The sequence below is a fragment of the Paroedura picta genome, chromosome 11 (genome assembly GCF_049243985.1).
Source record: "Paroedura picta isolate Pp20150507F chromosome 11, Ppicta_v3.0, whole genome shotgun sequence".
NCBI lineage: Eukaryota > Metazoa > Chordata > Lepidosauria > Squamata > Gekkonidae > Paroedura > Paroedura picta.
The window spans coordinates 56,764,845-56,781,103 of NC_135379.1; the positions used below are offsets into that span (position 1 = coordinate 56,764,845).

Sequence of the window (16,259 nt, forward strand, 5' to 3'; positions counted from 1 at the left end):
AGGGGAGAGGCAGAGATTAAAATTAACTTCCTCCAACCCAGACTCTGGGTCCCCTTATCTTTAAAACACTGGTTGTAGGGGGCAGTGTAGGCCCACCCCTTCCTTCTTTCCTTCCCAATATCTGTTGTCCACATCCTTGCCTCGCTTGTCACACCTGGAATCTTGTTTGCTATGAGATGAACGGGGGTGTGGAAGGGAAGGCCACAGAAATAATGGATGTCCTTCACCCCCTACCTCAGAGATAACCAGGAGATTTAGATGTAGCCATTGGCAGATGATAAGAAGAAGAAGAAGAAGAAGAAGAAGAAGAGTTGGTTCTTATATGCTGCTTTTCCGTACCCGAAGGAGGCTCAAAGCGGCTTACATTCACCTTCCCTTTCCTCTCCCCACAACAGACACCCTGTGAGGTGAATGAGGTTGAGAGAGCCCTGATATTCCTGCCCGCTCAGAACAGTTTTATCAGTGCCGTGGCGAGCCCAAGGTCACCCAGCTGGCTGCATGTGGAGGAGCGCAGAATCGAACCCAGCATGCCAGATTAGAAGTCCGCACTCCTAACCACTACACCAAACTGGCTCTCTAAGAATCCACCCAACCACCTTTTGGTTTCTCTGAACCTTTCCTCCTGATTGCGTGTGTGGCTCATTCCATCTCATCTTTGGGGAGGGGGGGGGCACATGAATGGCTACCTCCTCATCTGGGGTATGAACCTGCTGCAGTTTACAACCTGCAAGGATATATCCCGGCCAGGCTTTTTTGTGTGTTGTCATCCCTAATCTCCGTTTCATATTTTTAAAATTTTATTTATTATGTTTTTGAACTGTTTTGATCTGATGCGTTTTATTGGATAGCCACCTCAAGTCTCATTCAGGGGAGAAAGAACGGGATATAAATTTGATAATGTAAATCGTGGAACTCCTCCTTTCTCTTTTGGCTGAATCAAGGGCATGCCTCTGGCTTTGGGGCAATAGGTGACGTCTTGCCTTTATCAAGCCACCACATGGCTTCCTTTGGCAAGTGTATCATTGTGCTGGGATGCAAATCTCTCCTGATGACCAGGGGAAATTGGACCGTTCCGTGCATGAAGATGTAGATACGAATTCATCCGGAACCCACCTGTGTCTCCTCTCCATGCCAGCAGTCATCCCACCTTCCAAAATTTAATACTGGCATTTTGGGGGTTTCTCTCACAGAGATACAGAAGCGATAGCTCCTACACTACTGGGTAAGACAAGTACCTAGTCTAATTTGAGTAAATGCTGCCAGTTATACCATGGTAAATAACTAACAGTGCAGGTCTAGGTAGACTTACTCTAGCCCAGGGGTAGTCAAACTGCGGCCCTCCAGATGTCCATGGACTACAATTCCCAGGAGCCCTTGCCAGCATTCGCCAGCAAATGCTGGCAAGGGCTCCTGGGAATTGTAGTCCATGGACATCTGGAGGGCCGCAGTTTGACTACCCCTGGGCTAGAGTAAGTTTCATTGACCTCAGTGGATTGGTGTGATTCTGTATAGCAGGGGTAGTCAACCTGTGGTCCTCCAGATGTCCAGCAAATGCTGGCAGGGGCTCATGGGAATTGTAGTCCATGGACATCTGGAGGACCACAGGTTGACTACCCCTGCTGTATAGGATTGCACTGTAAGTAAATGAATGGCAGGGAGGAAGATGATTGGGTGATGGAACAGTAAATTTAAGAAAGGTGTGCCCATGGCGAGCAAACATAAAATAAGCTCTACACTTCTTAAACTGTTTAAAAGGAAGCTTTTTGGCATGTCAAAAAGTACCACCTATCACATGTTCCATCGATGCCATTGGCTTGAGATGTTCCTTTTAGTGGTTGTGATATTGCCAAAAACCACAGAATTATAAATATAGTCAGGGAAAATGTATCCAGGTCATTTTTGAGAACTTATTTTAAATGGCCCTTGCGTGCAATTAAAGCTTTTGGTCTGATTTCTTTCATCGTTCTGGTTTCAACTATATTCAAAAGACTTTTTAAACGGGAAGGAGGGAAACACCTGCTTTGCATGCAGACAGCCTCAAGTTCAGCTCCAAGCCTCTCCAGAATCTCGGGAAGGTGTTGGAAAGGACCTTTTAAGGCCTCAGAGTGAACAATACTGAGCTAGAGGGATCAGTCGTCTGACTCCATGGAGTTTGTTCACCAATGAGCAATTGGGCTAAAATCAGTATTACAGACTGCCAAAGATTCTGGCACACACAAAAATATAAACTAGCCACCCCTAAGGTTTGGGTTTTTTTACTCGAGGTTAAAAATGATCAAGTATTCACCGTGATATCACAACTACTTAAAGTAACTTTCCCCTCTTAAAGCTGGTTTTTATAACATATAATAGATGCAAGAAATGACAAGCAGTGGGATAAAAACGGTGGCTCGCCAGTTGTCTCTGGGAAAATGTTCACTGAGTTCTTGAGTCTGGTTTGGAAGCCCTTGCAGAGTTTCCTGGTGTCACATACAACCTCAGGATGGATTCAAGTGGGTAGCCATGTTGAAGTAACACAACAAGGAGAGACTCCAATAGCAAATTCCTCAACTGTAGTCTGAGGAAGAGTGCATGCACTCAAAAGCTTACACCTTGAATAAATCTTTGTTGGTCTTAAAGGTGCTACTGGGCTCTATTTTTGTTGAACCTCAGGATGGTTGTAGTCCAAGGAGATAATGCTGGTGCAAGAGTACCTGCTGCAGATACAAGCACAGATAGTGGCAGTAAAGGATGGCAAAATGTCTACTGAGATCATTTTTATCAATGAACATGGCCTGGAAGCCCAAACATTAGAATTAAAGATTGTTATGATATTAGCCATGACACCTTCAAGCTAAAGATTAAAACAAAAATACTTCCACACACTGTTGGCTCATCTCTTCCGTATTTCAGACAGCTTCTTCCTTATCTCAGGTCCCATCTTGCGTTTCTGCTGTCTTTCTCCTTGCTCACTCCCTCTTGTAACCTCATCTGTCTCTCACTTTCCTCTCTTCCTTCTGTTCCATAATGCCACTGTCTATCTGGAGAAGGCGGAGGCTGAGTCTAACCCAGCGAATGCTGGCAGAGGCCCATGGGAATTGTAGTCCATGGACATCTGGAGGGCTGCAGTTTGACTACCCCTGTATCTAGACCAGGGGTAGTCAAACTGCGGCCCTCCAGATGTCCATGGACTCAGGGGCTCATGGGCATTGTAGTCCATGGACATCTGGAGGGCCACAGTTTGACTACCCCTGGTCTAACCCATCATTCCTTAGTCGGGAATTAGAGAGTTAACCCATCCTTCCTCCCTGTCTGTTGAACCATTAGGTCTTCCTATTGACTTTCAGTCTCTCTTTGCTTTGTACATTATTCTAAAACAAGGCTTGGATAGCAAAACTTTATCAAAGCAGCTGATACACCAGATTCTTGTCATTCCTTTGCTACGAAACCCTTGCAGCCATTTGTGTTTACAGGAGTGCATTTGTAACCGCCGTACAACATCCGTGAATGAATATGAACATCTTGACTATCTTATCCATAGGTGATTGCCCTTTACTCCATAATTCTCAACCAATCAACCAGCTTCCTTCCCTGAGGCCTGACCACCATCAATACCCTACCATTGATGAGCCTCTTCCACCAAGTAAGCGTCAGTTTTTTTTAAAATATGTGTATATACTACCTCAACGACTCCTGTTTAAAGAGTGCACACTGGTAGTTCTCTGTAATCAGTGGGGGGAGAGGATGTGAGAAACTCTTTTTCTGGTCTTTCTGAAACTCCTTTGGTTCCCCTTTAAATTCCTCTGATGTTTTGCCTGAAGGATAAGTTTCTTCTGAATTTCGCTTTGGGCAGAAGTGGTTTCCCATACAGAGAAGCCAGACTTCATGCCTTATAGGCCCCAGTCGACCTACATTAGTCTCTTGTTATCATCTGATTCCGTCTGAGGGTAAAGCTTGCCAGGACTTAGGGGGCTGCAGGAAAGTAGTTGGCCCAGTCTGGCCCAATCTCACCAGATCTTGGAAGCTAAGCAGGGTCAGCCTTGGCTAGTATTTGGATGGGAGACCTCCAAGAAATATCATGGTCATGATGCAGAGGCAAGCAATGGCAAACCACCTCTGAACACCTCTTGGCTTGAAAACTCTACAGCAGTGGTAGTCAACCTGTGGTCCTCCAGATGTTCATGGACTACAATCCCCATGAGCCCCTGCCAGCAAACGCTGGCAGGGGCTCATGGGGATTGTAGTCCATGAACATCTGGAGGACCACAGGTTGACTATCCCTGCTCTACAGGGTCACAAAAGTCAGCTGTGATTTGACAGCAGAAATCAACAACAGCGGATTGCTGGTCTGATCCCGAGACAACGCATGGCACCTAGTTGCAGATCACCATGAAGGCAAGGCTCCGGGAGATGCAAATAAATAGCTTGTGTTTCATACACACAAAATCTTCAGGACAATGCTTTCCTGCATTTCACATCCCTATTGGGTGCATCTGTTCCTAAAGGAGCATGGAATTGCTTGCAATAAGAGTGGTTTCCCAGTAGAGGGTGGACTCCCACCTATAATACGCTCACCACAGTCAGAGCTTTTCAAGACTAAGTTATTGTTGCAAAATTGCAGCTGTCCAGTGTCTTAAAACGGAGCAAAGTTTGCATTAGGGAGGGTACAAGGAGTGCGCAGGCTTGATTTCAGGTGACTTTCATCGGTCCACTGAGCTGCCCCTATTCCCTAACCTCATCAGCTGAGTTAATGTCACCTTGAGAATGCAATAAAGGCCCTAGGGAGGGGTCAACTGCCTAGAGGCCCGAAGTCTTGTTTGAAGTCAGTGGTAGTTTAAAGGAGAATGAAGAACTAGGAATAATTTGCAAAACAGACCAGAATTCCCCTCGCCCACAATCTTTCCCAGGCATTTTTCAAATGAGGGCAAATTAGATTCAGATTAGAGCCTGCTACGCCGCTGTTAAATTATTTAGGACAAATGTAGAAAAATATTCGGACCCGATAATTAAATCCGTGATGATTTCTAGGGATTCTGTGGTAATGTTCAGCCCTGGGGGCACTTGGATGTAGCCTTCCTCTTTTTCATCAAAGTATATTACCAATGGATCCAGTGAAAGTGTTCATTTCAGGATTTAATTAATACAATCCCCCAAGTGCTGGTATTTATCAGCCAGAGAACATGCAGCTCCTAGAGATCTCTGTAACCTCCGTTCACAGCACTGTTCTTCCAGTAACTAACTGTATTCTCTGCATCCCCGACTGGGCCTTTTTCAGGCAGCGCCAGTTGTCTGTTTGTTGCAGAAATAGAATCATTGGGTTCCCTGCTTGATTTGAAAGCCACATATGAACAAGGACCTTCAACACAACACACAGCAGTCCACCCGGAAGGTTCACGCATACCCACCCACCCACCCACCCCAGCATTTGCAGTAAGATTTCACTGATTCCTGCATCACTTCCAAACACTAAATTAATCACTCTGGAGCAGAAATACTCTTTTTTAAAATCAGAAGGTACAGGCAAAGATTATCTTGTACTTGATGGATAAAGAGTTGTGTCCTGATTATCATTCTCAGTAAAAGCCTAATAATGAGGGTTAGTATAAGGCAAAATTATCCTGAAAGTTCTAGACTATTGAGAGCAGCTGGGAAGAAAACACAATCCCAATAGCTATGTGGGAAGTTATGCACGACACACCACTAGGGTTGTGTGCGGCGGTGTACAAATCGGCCAGCACTGCTGGCTGCGTCAGCCTGGAACGGCCAATTTGAACACCACTGAACACCACCCTAATCCCAGTTAAGGTTAGTCATGATTAAACCCTACTCAATCAAATGGACAAGTCAGTCACAACTAGCTTTGAGATTGGAGCAATGAGGTTGGATCCGAGTTACATTTTCCACTGGCAGGAATTCACACTGATTCCCGTTCCTGCTGCAAGTCCTCCCCACAAATTGGTCTTTCTTCTGGGTCTCCTGGCCCCCAAGGGCAGAATTTCATGGAGATCAGTGGGCTGCAGTGGGAGAAGGGAGGTAGGTAAGTACCTTTTCACTGCTGGAAAATTTAGTGTGGATCCAACCCTATGTTGTATTCATGCGTTGTATTCATCTGGGTCCAACCCAGTGATTCAGCGTGCCTTAGGGCAGGAGTAGTCAACCTGTGGTCCTCCAGATGTTCATGGACTACAATTCCCATGAGCCCCTGCCAGCAAACACTGGCAGGGGCTCATGGGAATTGTAGTCCATGGACATCTGGAGGACCACAGGTTGACTACCCCTGCCTTAGGGAATAAGTTTCACGGAACCCAGTGGGATGTCATTTTAAGTAAAGATAGGCAGGATCAAGCTGTAGGTTACCACTTTTGTTTTGCTCCATCATTTGAACTTTTTGCTCTGCGTAGCATATGTGGATCTATCTGGCAAGGTTTTTCACTGATGATTGTGCTTAGTGTGGAGAGGGAGGAGAGGCACACATGAAACAACACAAACCCAAAGACTGTTTGGTTGCAAATATGTCCACAAGTCTTTTGTGGTAACTTCTCCACCTGCATCATTGTACACATCCTTAATGCATATTGAGGCAATCTTAAACACTAGGGTATGTGCATCATAAAGTCTGGAGTATGTTTATGGACCTGCCCCACTGCTTGTCATGCCCATAAGCTGCTTTTCCAAGAAAAATGAACTGTTTCTAGCTCTGGGTTCTCCAGTTGGCATTCTGCACTGTGCTGTAGTCTATAAAGACTGTCTGCATGACTCATTGTATAATTACACATTGTTACAGGCTGGCTGGTTGTAACAATTCAAAATTCCTTGCTTTATAGCCTAGTAAGGTATGGTGGGAATCTGTCTTTAAAACTCTGCATGTTTTGTATGTTTAAAAAACAACCACTTAAGGTTATGGTAGTTTGAAGCGGTAGCCATTCTACCTGGTGGCTTCTTTCTTTATTCCTCTTGCAAACCATGTGTCTTTTATGTTTATTGTGACCTGGGCCTATTCTGCACACAATAGATAATGCAGTTTCAATGTACTTTAGAAGTAGATTTTACTGTTCTGCACAGGAAAATCCAGCTGTCAAAGCACATTGGAAGTGCATTATCCTATGTGTGCAGAATGGGCCCTGGATGGCCTCTTCAAAGCCAAGCAGGGTCAGCTCTGGTTAGTGCTTGGATGGGAGACCACCAAGGACCACTGGAGTTGCTTGGCAGAGGCAGACGATGGCAAACCACTTCTGATTGCCCCTTGCCTTGAATGCCCTATGTCGGGGGTAGTCAACCTGTGGTCCTCCAGATGTCCATGGACTACAATTCCCATGAGCCCTGCCAGCGTTTGCTGGCAGGGGCTCATGGGAATTGTAGTCCATGGACATCTGGAGGACCACAGGTTGACTACTCCTGCCCTATGTGGTTCCCATACATCGGAGGTGACTTGAAGGCATTTTTTCACTAGCATTGCTATGCATGCTCTCAGTCATTTTAGGGCGTATGACCATGCATCATGAAACTCACGATAAATGCTATAAATAAGTCAGTGTTTGAAATAAAATGCAATTTCTGGGGTTTCTTCTTAATCCTTATCATCCTGACCCAGATGCTTTTTGGGCGTGCAGGAATTCTCACGCATACACAGAAGTCTTGCGACGACCAAGCAGGGAGTTCCCATTCCTTTCAGTGGAAAGCCATTGGGAGGAGGAAGGGGGACTCCCTCATGCATCTGAATTAATACTATGAAGTGTCGAACAGGAACTGTGGCATGGTGTTCTACTGATCTGCTCCAATAACGAATTGTATCCATCCATTTTTAAATCTGTCTTTCACTTAAATAGGCCCTTAGGTAGGCTCTCTGTTGATATTTGGTGGATTCAAATGGGCAGCCGTGTTGGTCTGAAGTCGCACAACAAAATCAGAGTCCAGTAGCAGCTTTAAGACCAACAAAGATTTATTCAAGGCGTGAGCTTTCGAGTGCAAGCACTCAGTGCTTGCGCTCGAAAGCTCACGCCTTGAATAAATCTTTGTTGGTCTTAAAGGTGCTGCTGGATTCTGATTTTATGATTATGGTGGTGGTACAGCAGCATAAGGAGAATGCCCTCTAAACGGGATGGGTTCAGATGTTAGATTCTGACTGGAGTGGCATAATTGCTTTGCCCAGTCTATACTCTGAATTTTCATTCAGATCACTGTTGGGCGAAAATTTCTGAGGCACCAATGTCAGAACGTTCTGTGTCGGTCTACCCACCACGAGCCACAAGGGAGTGGCGGGAAATAAATCTAATAATAACAATAAATCTAATAATAACAATAAATCTAACAACAACAACAACAACAATAATAATAACAACAATAACAACAACAACAACAACAACAACAACAACAATAATAATAATAATAATAATAATAATAATAATAATAATAATAATAATAATAATACTGGACTCTGATTTTATCGTTGATATTTGGAATTAGCTATGTATTTTAACATGGGTAGTGCAACTATGTTTCCTGGAGTCGTCTGGCCATCTGGCTACCCTAAGGTAAGTGACCTCATTTTCTGCCTTCTAATTTTTAAAATAATGTTTATTGCAAGACTGGGAAGCCCGCATCGACAGCCACGGACGGGTGTTCTACGTTGATCACGTGAATCGAACCACCACGTGGCAGCGACCGACTGCGGCTGCGACTCCCGACGGAATACGTAGATCGGGCTCAATCCAGCAAATGGAACAACTCAATCGGCGGTGAGTGCTGCTACTGCTCCTGATTCTTTTAGCAGCCCTGGCAAGAAATCAGGCGCTCTCTGGGCATGCCTCTGGCTCATAGAGTCTTGACCCCAAAATGAAAAGTGATCTCTGCGTGCTCCAATACGTAAATAGATCAGTCACGTTCTGCTCTCTTCACTGAGGCGGGGGAAAGACAACAAAGAGTTTGGAGAATGGGTGGTAGTGGAACCTGTTTTGCATGGTGAAGGTCCCAGTTTCAGCCCCTGGCCTCTCCAGTTAAAAAGGACCAGGCAGGAGGGGACATGGCAGACTTCTGCCATCCAGCATGGTGGAGTGGTTAAAGAGGGCCTCTAATATGGAGGTTTGAGTCCCCACTCTTGCTCCACGTGAAACCAGCATTGTGACCTTGGGTCAATCACAGTTCTCTCAGAGCTCTCTCAGCCCCCCACCCTCCCACAAACACAGACTTCACTGGGTGTCTGTGATGAGGACAGGAAGGGTGGGTGATGGAAGGGTGGCTTTGAGACTCTTTTGGGCAGCATGCTCATGTAAAAATGAAATGCTAGCAGCACTATTTGCTGTGAAGTGTGTACGAATTTATTTTGTCCCAGCTGTCATCTCCGATTTCACAGGGTCTTGCTGGTTTTCTTAAACCAGGGGTAGTCAAACTGCGGCCCTCCAGATGTCCTTGGACTGCAATTCCCAGGAGCCCCTGCCAGCATTCGCTGGCAGGGGCTCCTGGGAATTGGAGTCCATGGACATCTGGAGGGCCACAGTTTGACTACCCCTGTCTTAAACACTTCAAAAACGCAGGCATGTATTCACACCGGCGCAGTTTACCAAAGTATCATGAGAGTTGTAATCTTCTGTTTTATTTTGCTTTGCATCTTTAAAAAAAGGATTTACATTAAAATAAAACTGCAGCATAGTAAAAAGCATCCCCCCTCCCCCCCCAAAAAAAAACCATTTTGAAAACAAGTACTGGCTAAAAAAAAAATCTGCTTCTAAACTCCATGAGACCATTTTGGAAAAGCCCTTCTTTGCACCCTCGAGTTTCCACTTGGCAACCATTTGTGTCACAGGCAAGGACTGCTCTGATTGGCTGCCTTCACATGTTCAAGCAACTAAATGTTAGCACAGCTAGCACATGGCTGCAAACCAGTCTGCAAGGTGCTTGTTGCCAAACTGGACAAATCTGGGGTTTGGCTCACTGTTGATTGCAACCATAGATTCTAGGTAACTCTATTCTCTGTGGCATGAATCTGTACTTTGGCATTAAGTTCCAAGTTACTTTATGTTGTCAAAGGGGAGAAACAGTACTTTTAGCTGGTGTCCAACGTTTAATGAAAAATTTAGTTCTGTCTTCATACATGCAGATGGATCTACCCAGGGATACATGCACAGGCATCCTTTCATGCGTAAGATTTGTTTTTAAATTCAGCCATTGCTAAGTGCTTCTGAAGATACACTTTGAAGCTCTTCATCTCTGTGAATTGATGCATCAAGACATCTTTCAACTCCATCTGAAATGCAGTCTTTTTCTTCCCAACTGGAAAATGTTCACCTCAGTGTTATTGCTGAATTTAGTTTGACTGTTTTTTGGTTCGGTACACCCAAATGTGGCCCAAATTTCTTTTAATCAAGCCGAGCAGAAAGAAGCAAATAAACATGTGTGCTTCTTTTGTTTCTGTTTTTTTGGGGGGAGTTTTTTTTGGTCACATGATTTATATTTCACTTGACGTTATACCACAGCAAAATCATTTTTTTCACCTCTAGTTCAGGAAATGTTTTTGTTTTTCTTTCCCCCCCTCTTCTGACTATAATGAAACCATTTCCCACTGAAACAACTAGGTCTGGAGTTTCTGTCCTCTAATTATATGGCTTAAATGAGTATGCGGGCAAGTTAGGGCTTTTTTTCTTGTTCTCTAAAAATGTCAAATGGTTATCTTCCGAGTGTCAAGCAGGCCGAAAACAGGAGAGCCGGTGAAAAGGTTTTGCCTCTCAAGACAACTAAACAGGATGGGAGTTCCGGATGTGGAAGTAGACATACCAAATCAGTCAGCTCTCAGAAGATAGCCAGCTGTAATTAAAGGAGTCCTCTATGGGCTCCAACTCCACTTCCAAAAACATCTGTTGTGCCTAAGAGAGGCCCCTAAGGAGTTGTCTCACGTGTGTACTACACAAAGATATCATTCCCACAAGCATGGATCAAGTAGTAAATCTGAGGGTCAGTCTTCTGATCAAGGTGGGGCCCATTGTGCCCCACAGAGAAGCAATTCCAATGGGATAACAAAATTAAACAGCAGCTCCCAGCATCAGATTTAGTAAACTCTGATTCATGAACACTTGTTCTCGTCTAATTTTTGAGTCCAGTAGCACCTTTGAGACCAACTAAGATTTATTCAAGGTGTGAATAAATCTTTGTTGATCTTAAAGGTGCTCCTGGACTCCGATTTTATTGTGCTACTTCAGACCAACACGGCTACTCGTTTGAATCTCGTCTAATTTTTTGTAAGTCTTTAAGGTGCTAACTGCCTCCTGTTTAATTTTTCCACTAAAAACCAGAAAACTAGTCTGTCAGCTAGAATCCTAGACTAGCAGTCCCTCCCTAGTATGGAAAGCTTTCAAGGAAAAGAGTTGGTGTTGGAGGGGGGGGAGTTGTTGTTCTTTTTTAGTCTACAAAGTAGTCAACGTGGAAAAAGTTTTCCTCATGGGGAAAAGTTTGACATATTACTGTATTATAATGCATGCAGTAACTAGAGCCTACATTGCGGTTATTCTTTGGAAAACGGCAGGCTCTTTGTTTTCAAACATATCCCTATAAGTGCTTTCAAAGATTTTTTCAATTACGTTGACATTTTTAGGAATTTATTGAAGATTATTCTACATAATTGAGACTACAAAGTAGCAGCCTCTTGGCCCATCACTTCAGTTCTGAGGAATCTTTTGCCAGCAGGGGATTTTCTGCCGCCTAATTAAATAGAAAGCTTATGTATATATTCTTATGAATATACGGACGACTTTTTCTGCTCTGCTTCTGCATCAGGGGGTCATAAAACTTTTTTGCCATATTGGAATGGAAAGTTTGTTCAGGCAGCCTGCTGTGAAGTGAATAAAACTGTTTATAGGTTCTTATAAAAGACGGAGTAAGGAAAGGAGAGCTATTTTAACATAGTCATGAAGTCTAATATAATAATTTGTTTGTAAGGGTACATATTTGAAGGCAAAATAACAACCCTTCCCCCCCCCCCGTTTTTGTGGCTGTTTATTTAAGCTTAATTTTATGATGTTTTTCACCAACTTGTTAAGAAAGTTGCATTAAAAAGAGCTTTGATTAAGTGTGAATTAAATAATACTGAAGGAAAATGTTAGGGTTTTTTTTCTATCAAGAGTATATGTATCAAAACTTTTGTATCTTTATTCTTAATTTCTGTTTTGTTTTTGTGGCTGTTTATTTAAGCTTGATTTTATGATGTTTTTCACCAACTTGTTAAGAAAGTTGCATTAAAAAGAGCTTTGATTAAGCATGAATTAAATAATACTGAAGGAAAATAATACTGAAGGAAAATAATACTGAAGGGAAAAAAAGGGTTTTTTTCTGTCAAGAGTATATGTATCAAAACTTTTGTATCTTTATTCTTAATTTCTGTTTTGTTTTGTTTTTTAAAGGCTTGCCTTCCTTAAAAAGAAATAGGTTTTATCGGTCACAATGTAAAAACGAACAAGAATTTCAACATCATTTATTTAATATCATTTATTTAATTTATATTCCACAAATCATTTTCTGTAGGAAATGAATACAAGGATCTGAAGCCGTTCAGAACATAGTCTCCCTTCTAATGGAATGACCTCTAAGTTTCAAGTAAATTGGACAAAATAGTTTAGTTTTATAGACCAGGGGTGGTCAACCTGTGGTCCTCCAGATGTTCATGGACTACAATTCCCATGAGCCCCTGCCAGCATTCGCTGGCAGGGGCTCGTGGGAATTGTAGTCCATGAACATCTGGAGGACCACAGGTTGACTACCCCTGTTATAGACCATCAAGCCAGGTGATTCTCTCTGCACAGCCACCTTTCTCTCTATTAACTACTAAAATGCTGGCCAAGATGCAGAGTATTAGGGCAGCTACAATGGACAGCAGCATTAAAAAAAAATCCCTATTTGCATTCATTTCTTTTCCTGATCTTACAGTGACTGACTGAGGTTAATTTTTTTTTTTGAGGGGGTACCTTTCCACTGAAAACTCTGCATTCACCATCATTCCTTGTTGTGGCCTGTTTCCTTTCACGAAAAGAAAATAGAACCGTCCCCCTCCCCTGCCCTGTCCCTTCCTGTTGGTCTTCCATTATTCCTTATGGGGAGCTTTCCCAAAGGGGCTGGAGTGGTCGATATTCAACCAAATGACACCACTGAGACAAAGCGAGCCCTGTCTGTCTACGGAAGAACCCCCAAGCAAATGGGACTAATGGGTTGAATTATACAGGCCCCTAAGTGAGCTCATAAAGAAGGGAAGGGAGGAGAACCTCAGCTGGCTGCAGCTTGTCTCCAGACCTCGTTGGCTGGAAGTGCTCTGTGTTCCTTCCTTACTGCAAGGATACGGCTGGAAGAAAGAAGTGCCATTTTTCTGGACGATCAGGTTGTTTGAGCGGGGGGGGGGTTCATAGTATCTAAGGCAGGGGTAGTCAAACTGCGGCCCTCCAGATGTCCATGGACTACAATTCCCAGAAGCCCCTGCCAGCGAATGCTGGCAGGGGCTTCTGGGAATTGTAGTCCATGGACATCTGGAGGGCCGCAGTTTGACTACCCCTGATCTAAGGCTCCCAACTTCGCATTATTGTTCCCGAAAATCATGATAATGCCTCAAGCCAGCGATTGCTGCGGATTTCTTTGTCTTGAGAATTTTGAAATGCACATCCCGCTGTCCAAGCAGACCTTCAGATTATTTGAGTTAAGCTGCAGATCTTTTCTGACATAAGATGAGATGATGTAGAGCTTAGAGGAGAATGTGGGGTTTCTCATCATATTTTTGAATTCTTTTGTAGATTTCTTTAGATTGTTTGGAAGCCAAAGTAGGGTGTTCAGCTGCTAGTGTGAGAATAATATGCAAGCCAGTTGGATAAGATCAGCCATGTGAGTGGCCCAAAAATCATAGATTGTGCTATAAAAGGGTTTATTCAGTATATATAGCCAAATCTGATTGACTGTGTACTGTCCTGAAGAAGAAGAGCAATTTTTAGTACTCCCTTTTTCACTAACCGAAGGAGTCTCAAAGTGGCTTACAATTGCCTTCCCTGCCTCTCCCCACAATAGACACCCTGTGAGGGAGGTGAGGCTGAGAGAGCTCTGAGAGAACTGCCTAGCCCAAGGTCACCCAGCTGGCTGCATGGGGAAGAATAGGGAATCAAACCAAGTTCTCCAGATTAGAGGTTGATGCTCTTAACCATGCCACCAAACTGGCTCTCTATGATGACATTAATTAATTCCCTTACTGGCTAAATCACTTGAAAAGAGGGTCAAATTGTGGCAAAGCACAAGCAAGGTAAAAAAAAAAATGGTGGCTATGAACAGCCAAAAAATAATCCCCAACTTACCCAGGATTCCAAATGGGATTCACGCCCACTGAAAGCCATCTTCTACCCTTAAAAACAGAAAGGGGGTGGGAATTGACATTCTACATCATTTTAAATCGATATCCAAATGTTTTAGCGATTGCATACTGCATGGTTAAGTAAATAAACGAAGCTGTAGGTCATTCTGGAATTTGAAATGCAGAGCAGCAGTCTTTGGCAGTCTTCAAACAAAGGTTGGATACACACTTTTCTTGGATGCTTTAGGATGCTCTGGGCTGATCCTGCATTGAGCAGGGGGTTGGACTAGATGGCCTGTATGGCCCCTTCCAACTCTATGATTCTATGATTCTTAAATGCTTTGGAGGTCTACCCATGCACCACAAACTGATCTACGTTGATTCCTCCCCTTTTTTCAAAATCAAGGTATCAAAATATTCAGCGAACTATCGCTACAGAGAGGACCGAGGAAGACACTGTGGTCAGTAACAGGGTGGAAAGGCTCCCTCCCACTGGGGGTAGTGATTCTGAGGCAGATCCTTCCCAGCCAAATTCAGGTAAGCCATTTTGACGTGGCTCACAGCTCTTCTGGGTGACATTCTGCTCTTCTTGCGGTAGACTCAAGTCTTGGTGTTTTGTGGCAGAACTAACAAAGTTAGTTAGTCTGTCAAAGGTGGATGCTCTGCATGAGAACAACCTTGCGCTTGTCCACCATCTTGTGGAAGAAGTTTTTAACAAGGCCTGGAACTGTTAGGTGTTGCAACTGAAACAGTACTTTGTCAACATTCTCTTGCAATTCACAGGTCTGTTCCTCCACTTGCACATGGGCAGGAATAAGCTCAATGATAGTCTTTCATGCATGGGGAAAGTCGGCAACAACACCATGTATATGAACGAGTCTCCGAGTGGTTTCTGCATGGTCATTTTCAGGGCAAGAAAACATGTGAGGGCATATTTTCCACTCCAGGGCTTTTCACGGGCTAAGGGACTTGGAGGCCTGGACTAAGGGCGCGAAATACATCTGGCATGCTTTCTGTTCCCACCACCAGCCAGCTTGCCACTGAGGTTTCACAACAAAGTTTTGTTTGTGTTGCCATTCCCTAGCTCCTTACCAGCACTTACAGCAGGCTGTCTCAACCAGGGTTTCGTGAAGCGCTGGGGTTTCTTGATAGCCCTGAAAGGGTTTCCCAAATGGGTGGGAGCTAATTAATTTTCTGTGTATTTTAAAAATTTGTTCCAGTTTATTAGGGTGATATGATCATACATGGTCATGTTGATCCACCCTCTCTCCCAAAATGGCCAATGGTGGGCCTGGATGGGCATGTACACAGCTATGCCTCTCAACCATATTCTGCATGATCATACAGCCTCTGGGATTTCTCAAAGCCAAAGTTTCAGGGGTTTCTCAATGGTAAACAAGTTGAGAAAGGCTGACTTACACAGACATTGCTTCTCCATTTTGGGGGGATTTTATTCCCCACTCAGTTTTTCTTTCGTTTCTGGATTTTGTAGAAACATCATTTTTTAGTAGCTGATCCCCTCAGGCAGATCTCTTTTTTTAAAAAAAAATCTGGACTCTGATGCCAGCTTTTCTTTGACACCCATGCAACTTTCCTTCTCCAGTGTTTGATTGCATGTGTACCCAGGGGTTTGGTTAGGATTTGTTTTTAAAAGGCTATCCCACTATACTCATGAACTGAATATTGCATTATTGAAAGCTAAAATGTGACTGGCAAATTGCTAAGAGATAACAAAGAAATGCCTTTTCACAAGCCATTAAGTGTATATGCACACTTATTGATTTTTATTGAGCTGAAACATGTGACTGATAAATTAGCTATCCAGTTGTGGCGCAGAGTGGTAAGGCAGCCATCTGAAAGCTTTGCCCATGAGGCTGGGAGTTCAATCCCAGCAGCCGGCTCAAGGTTGACTCAGCCTTCCATCCTTCCGAGGTCGGTAAAATGAGTACCCAGCTTGCTTGCTGGGGGGTAAACG

The 16,259-nt window shown here is 43.7% G+C and overlaps 1 protein-coding gene across 9 annotated transcripts in view; it reads left to right on the forward strand.

Annotated features, from left to right (window-relative positions):
* HECW1 (HECT, C2 and WW domain containing E3 ubiquitin protein ligase 1) overlaps positions 1-16,259 on the forward strand; it is a 237,510-nt gene that overhangs the window by 165,605 nt on the left and 55,646 nt on the right. For all 9 annotated transcript variants that reach the window (XM_077302971.1, XM_077302969.1, XM_077302973.1 and 6 more), the window contains 3 exons: positions 3,521-3,622; positions 8,564-8,714; positions 14,691-14,821. In XM_077302971.1, coding sequence (XP_077159086.1) covers positions 3,521-3,622; positions 8,564-8,714; positions 14,691-14,821 — 384 coding nt within the window. The remainder of the gene's footprint in view (positions 1-3,520; positions 3,623-8,563; positions 8,715-14,690; positions 14,822-16,259) is intronic.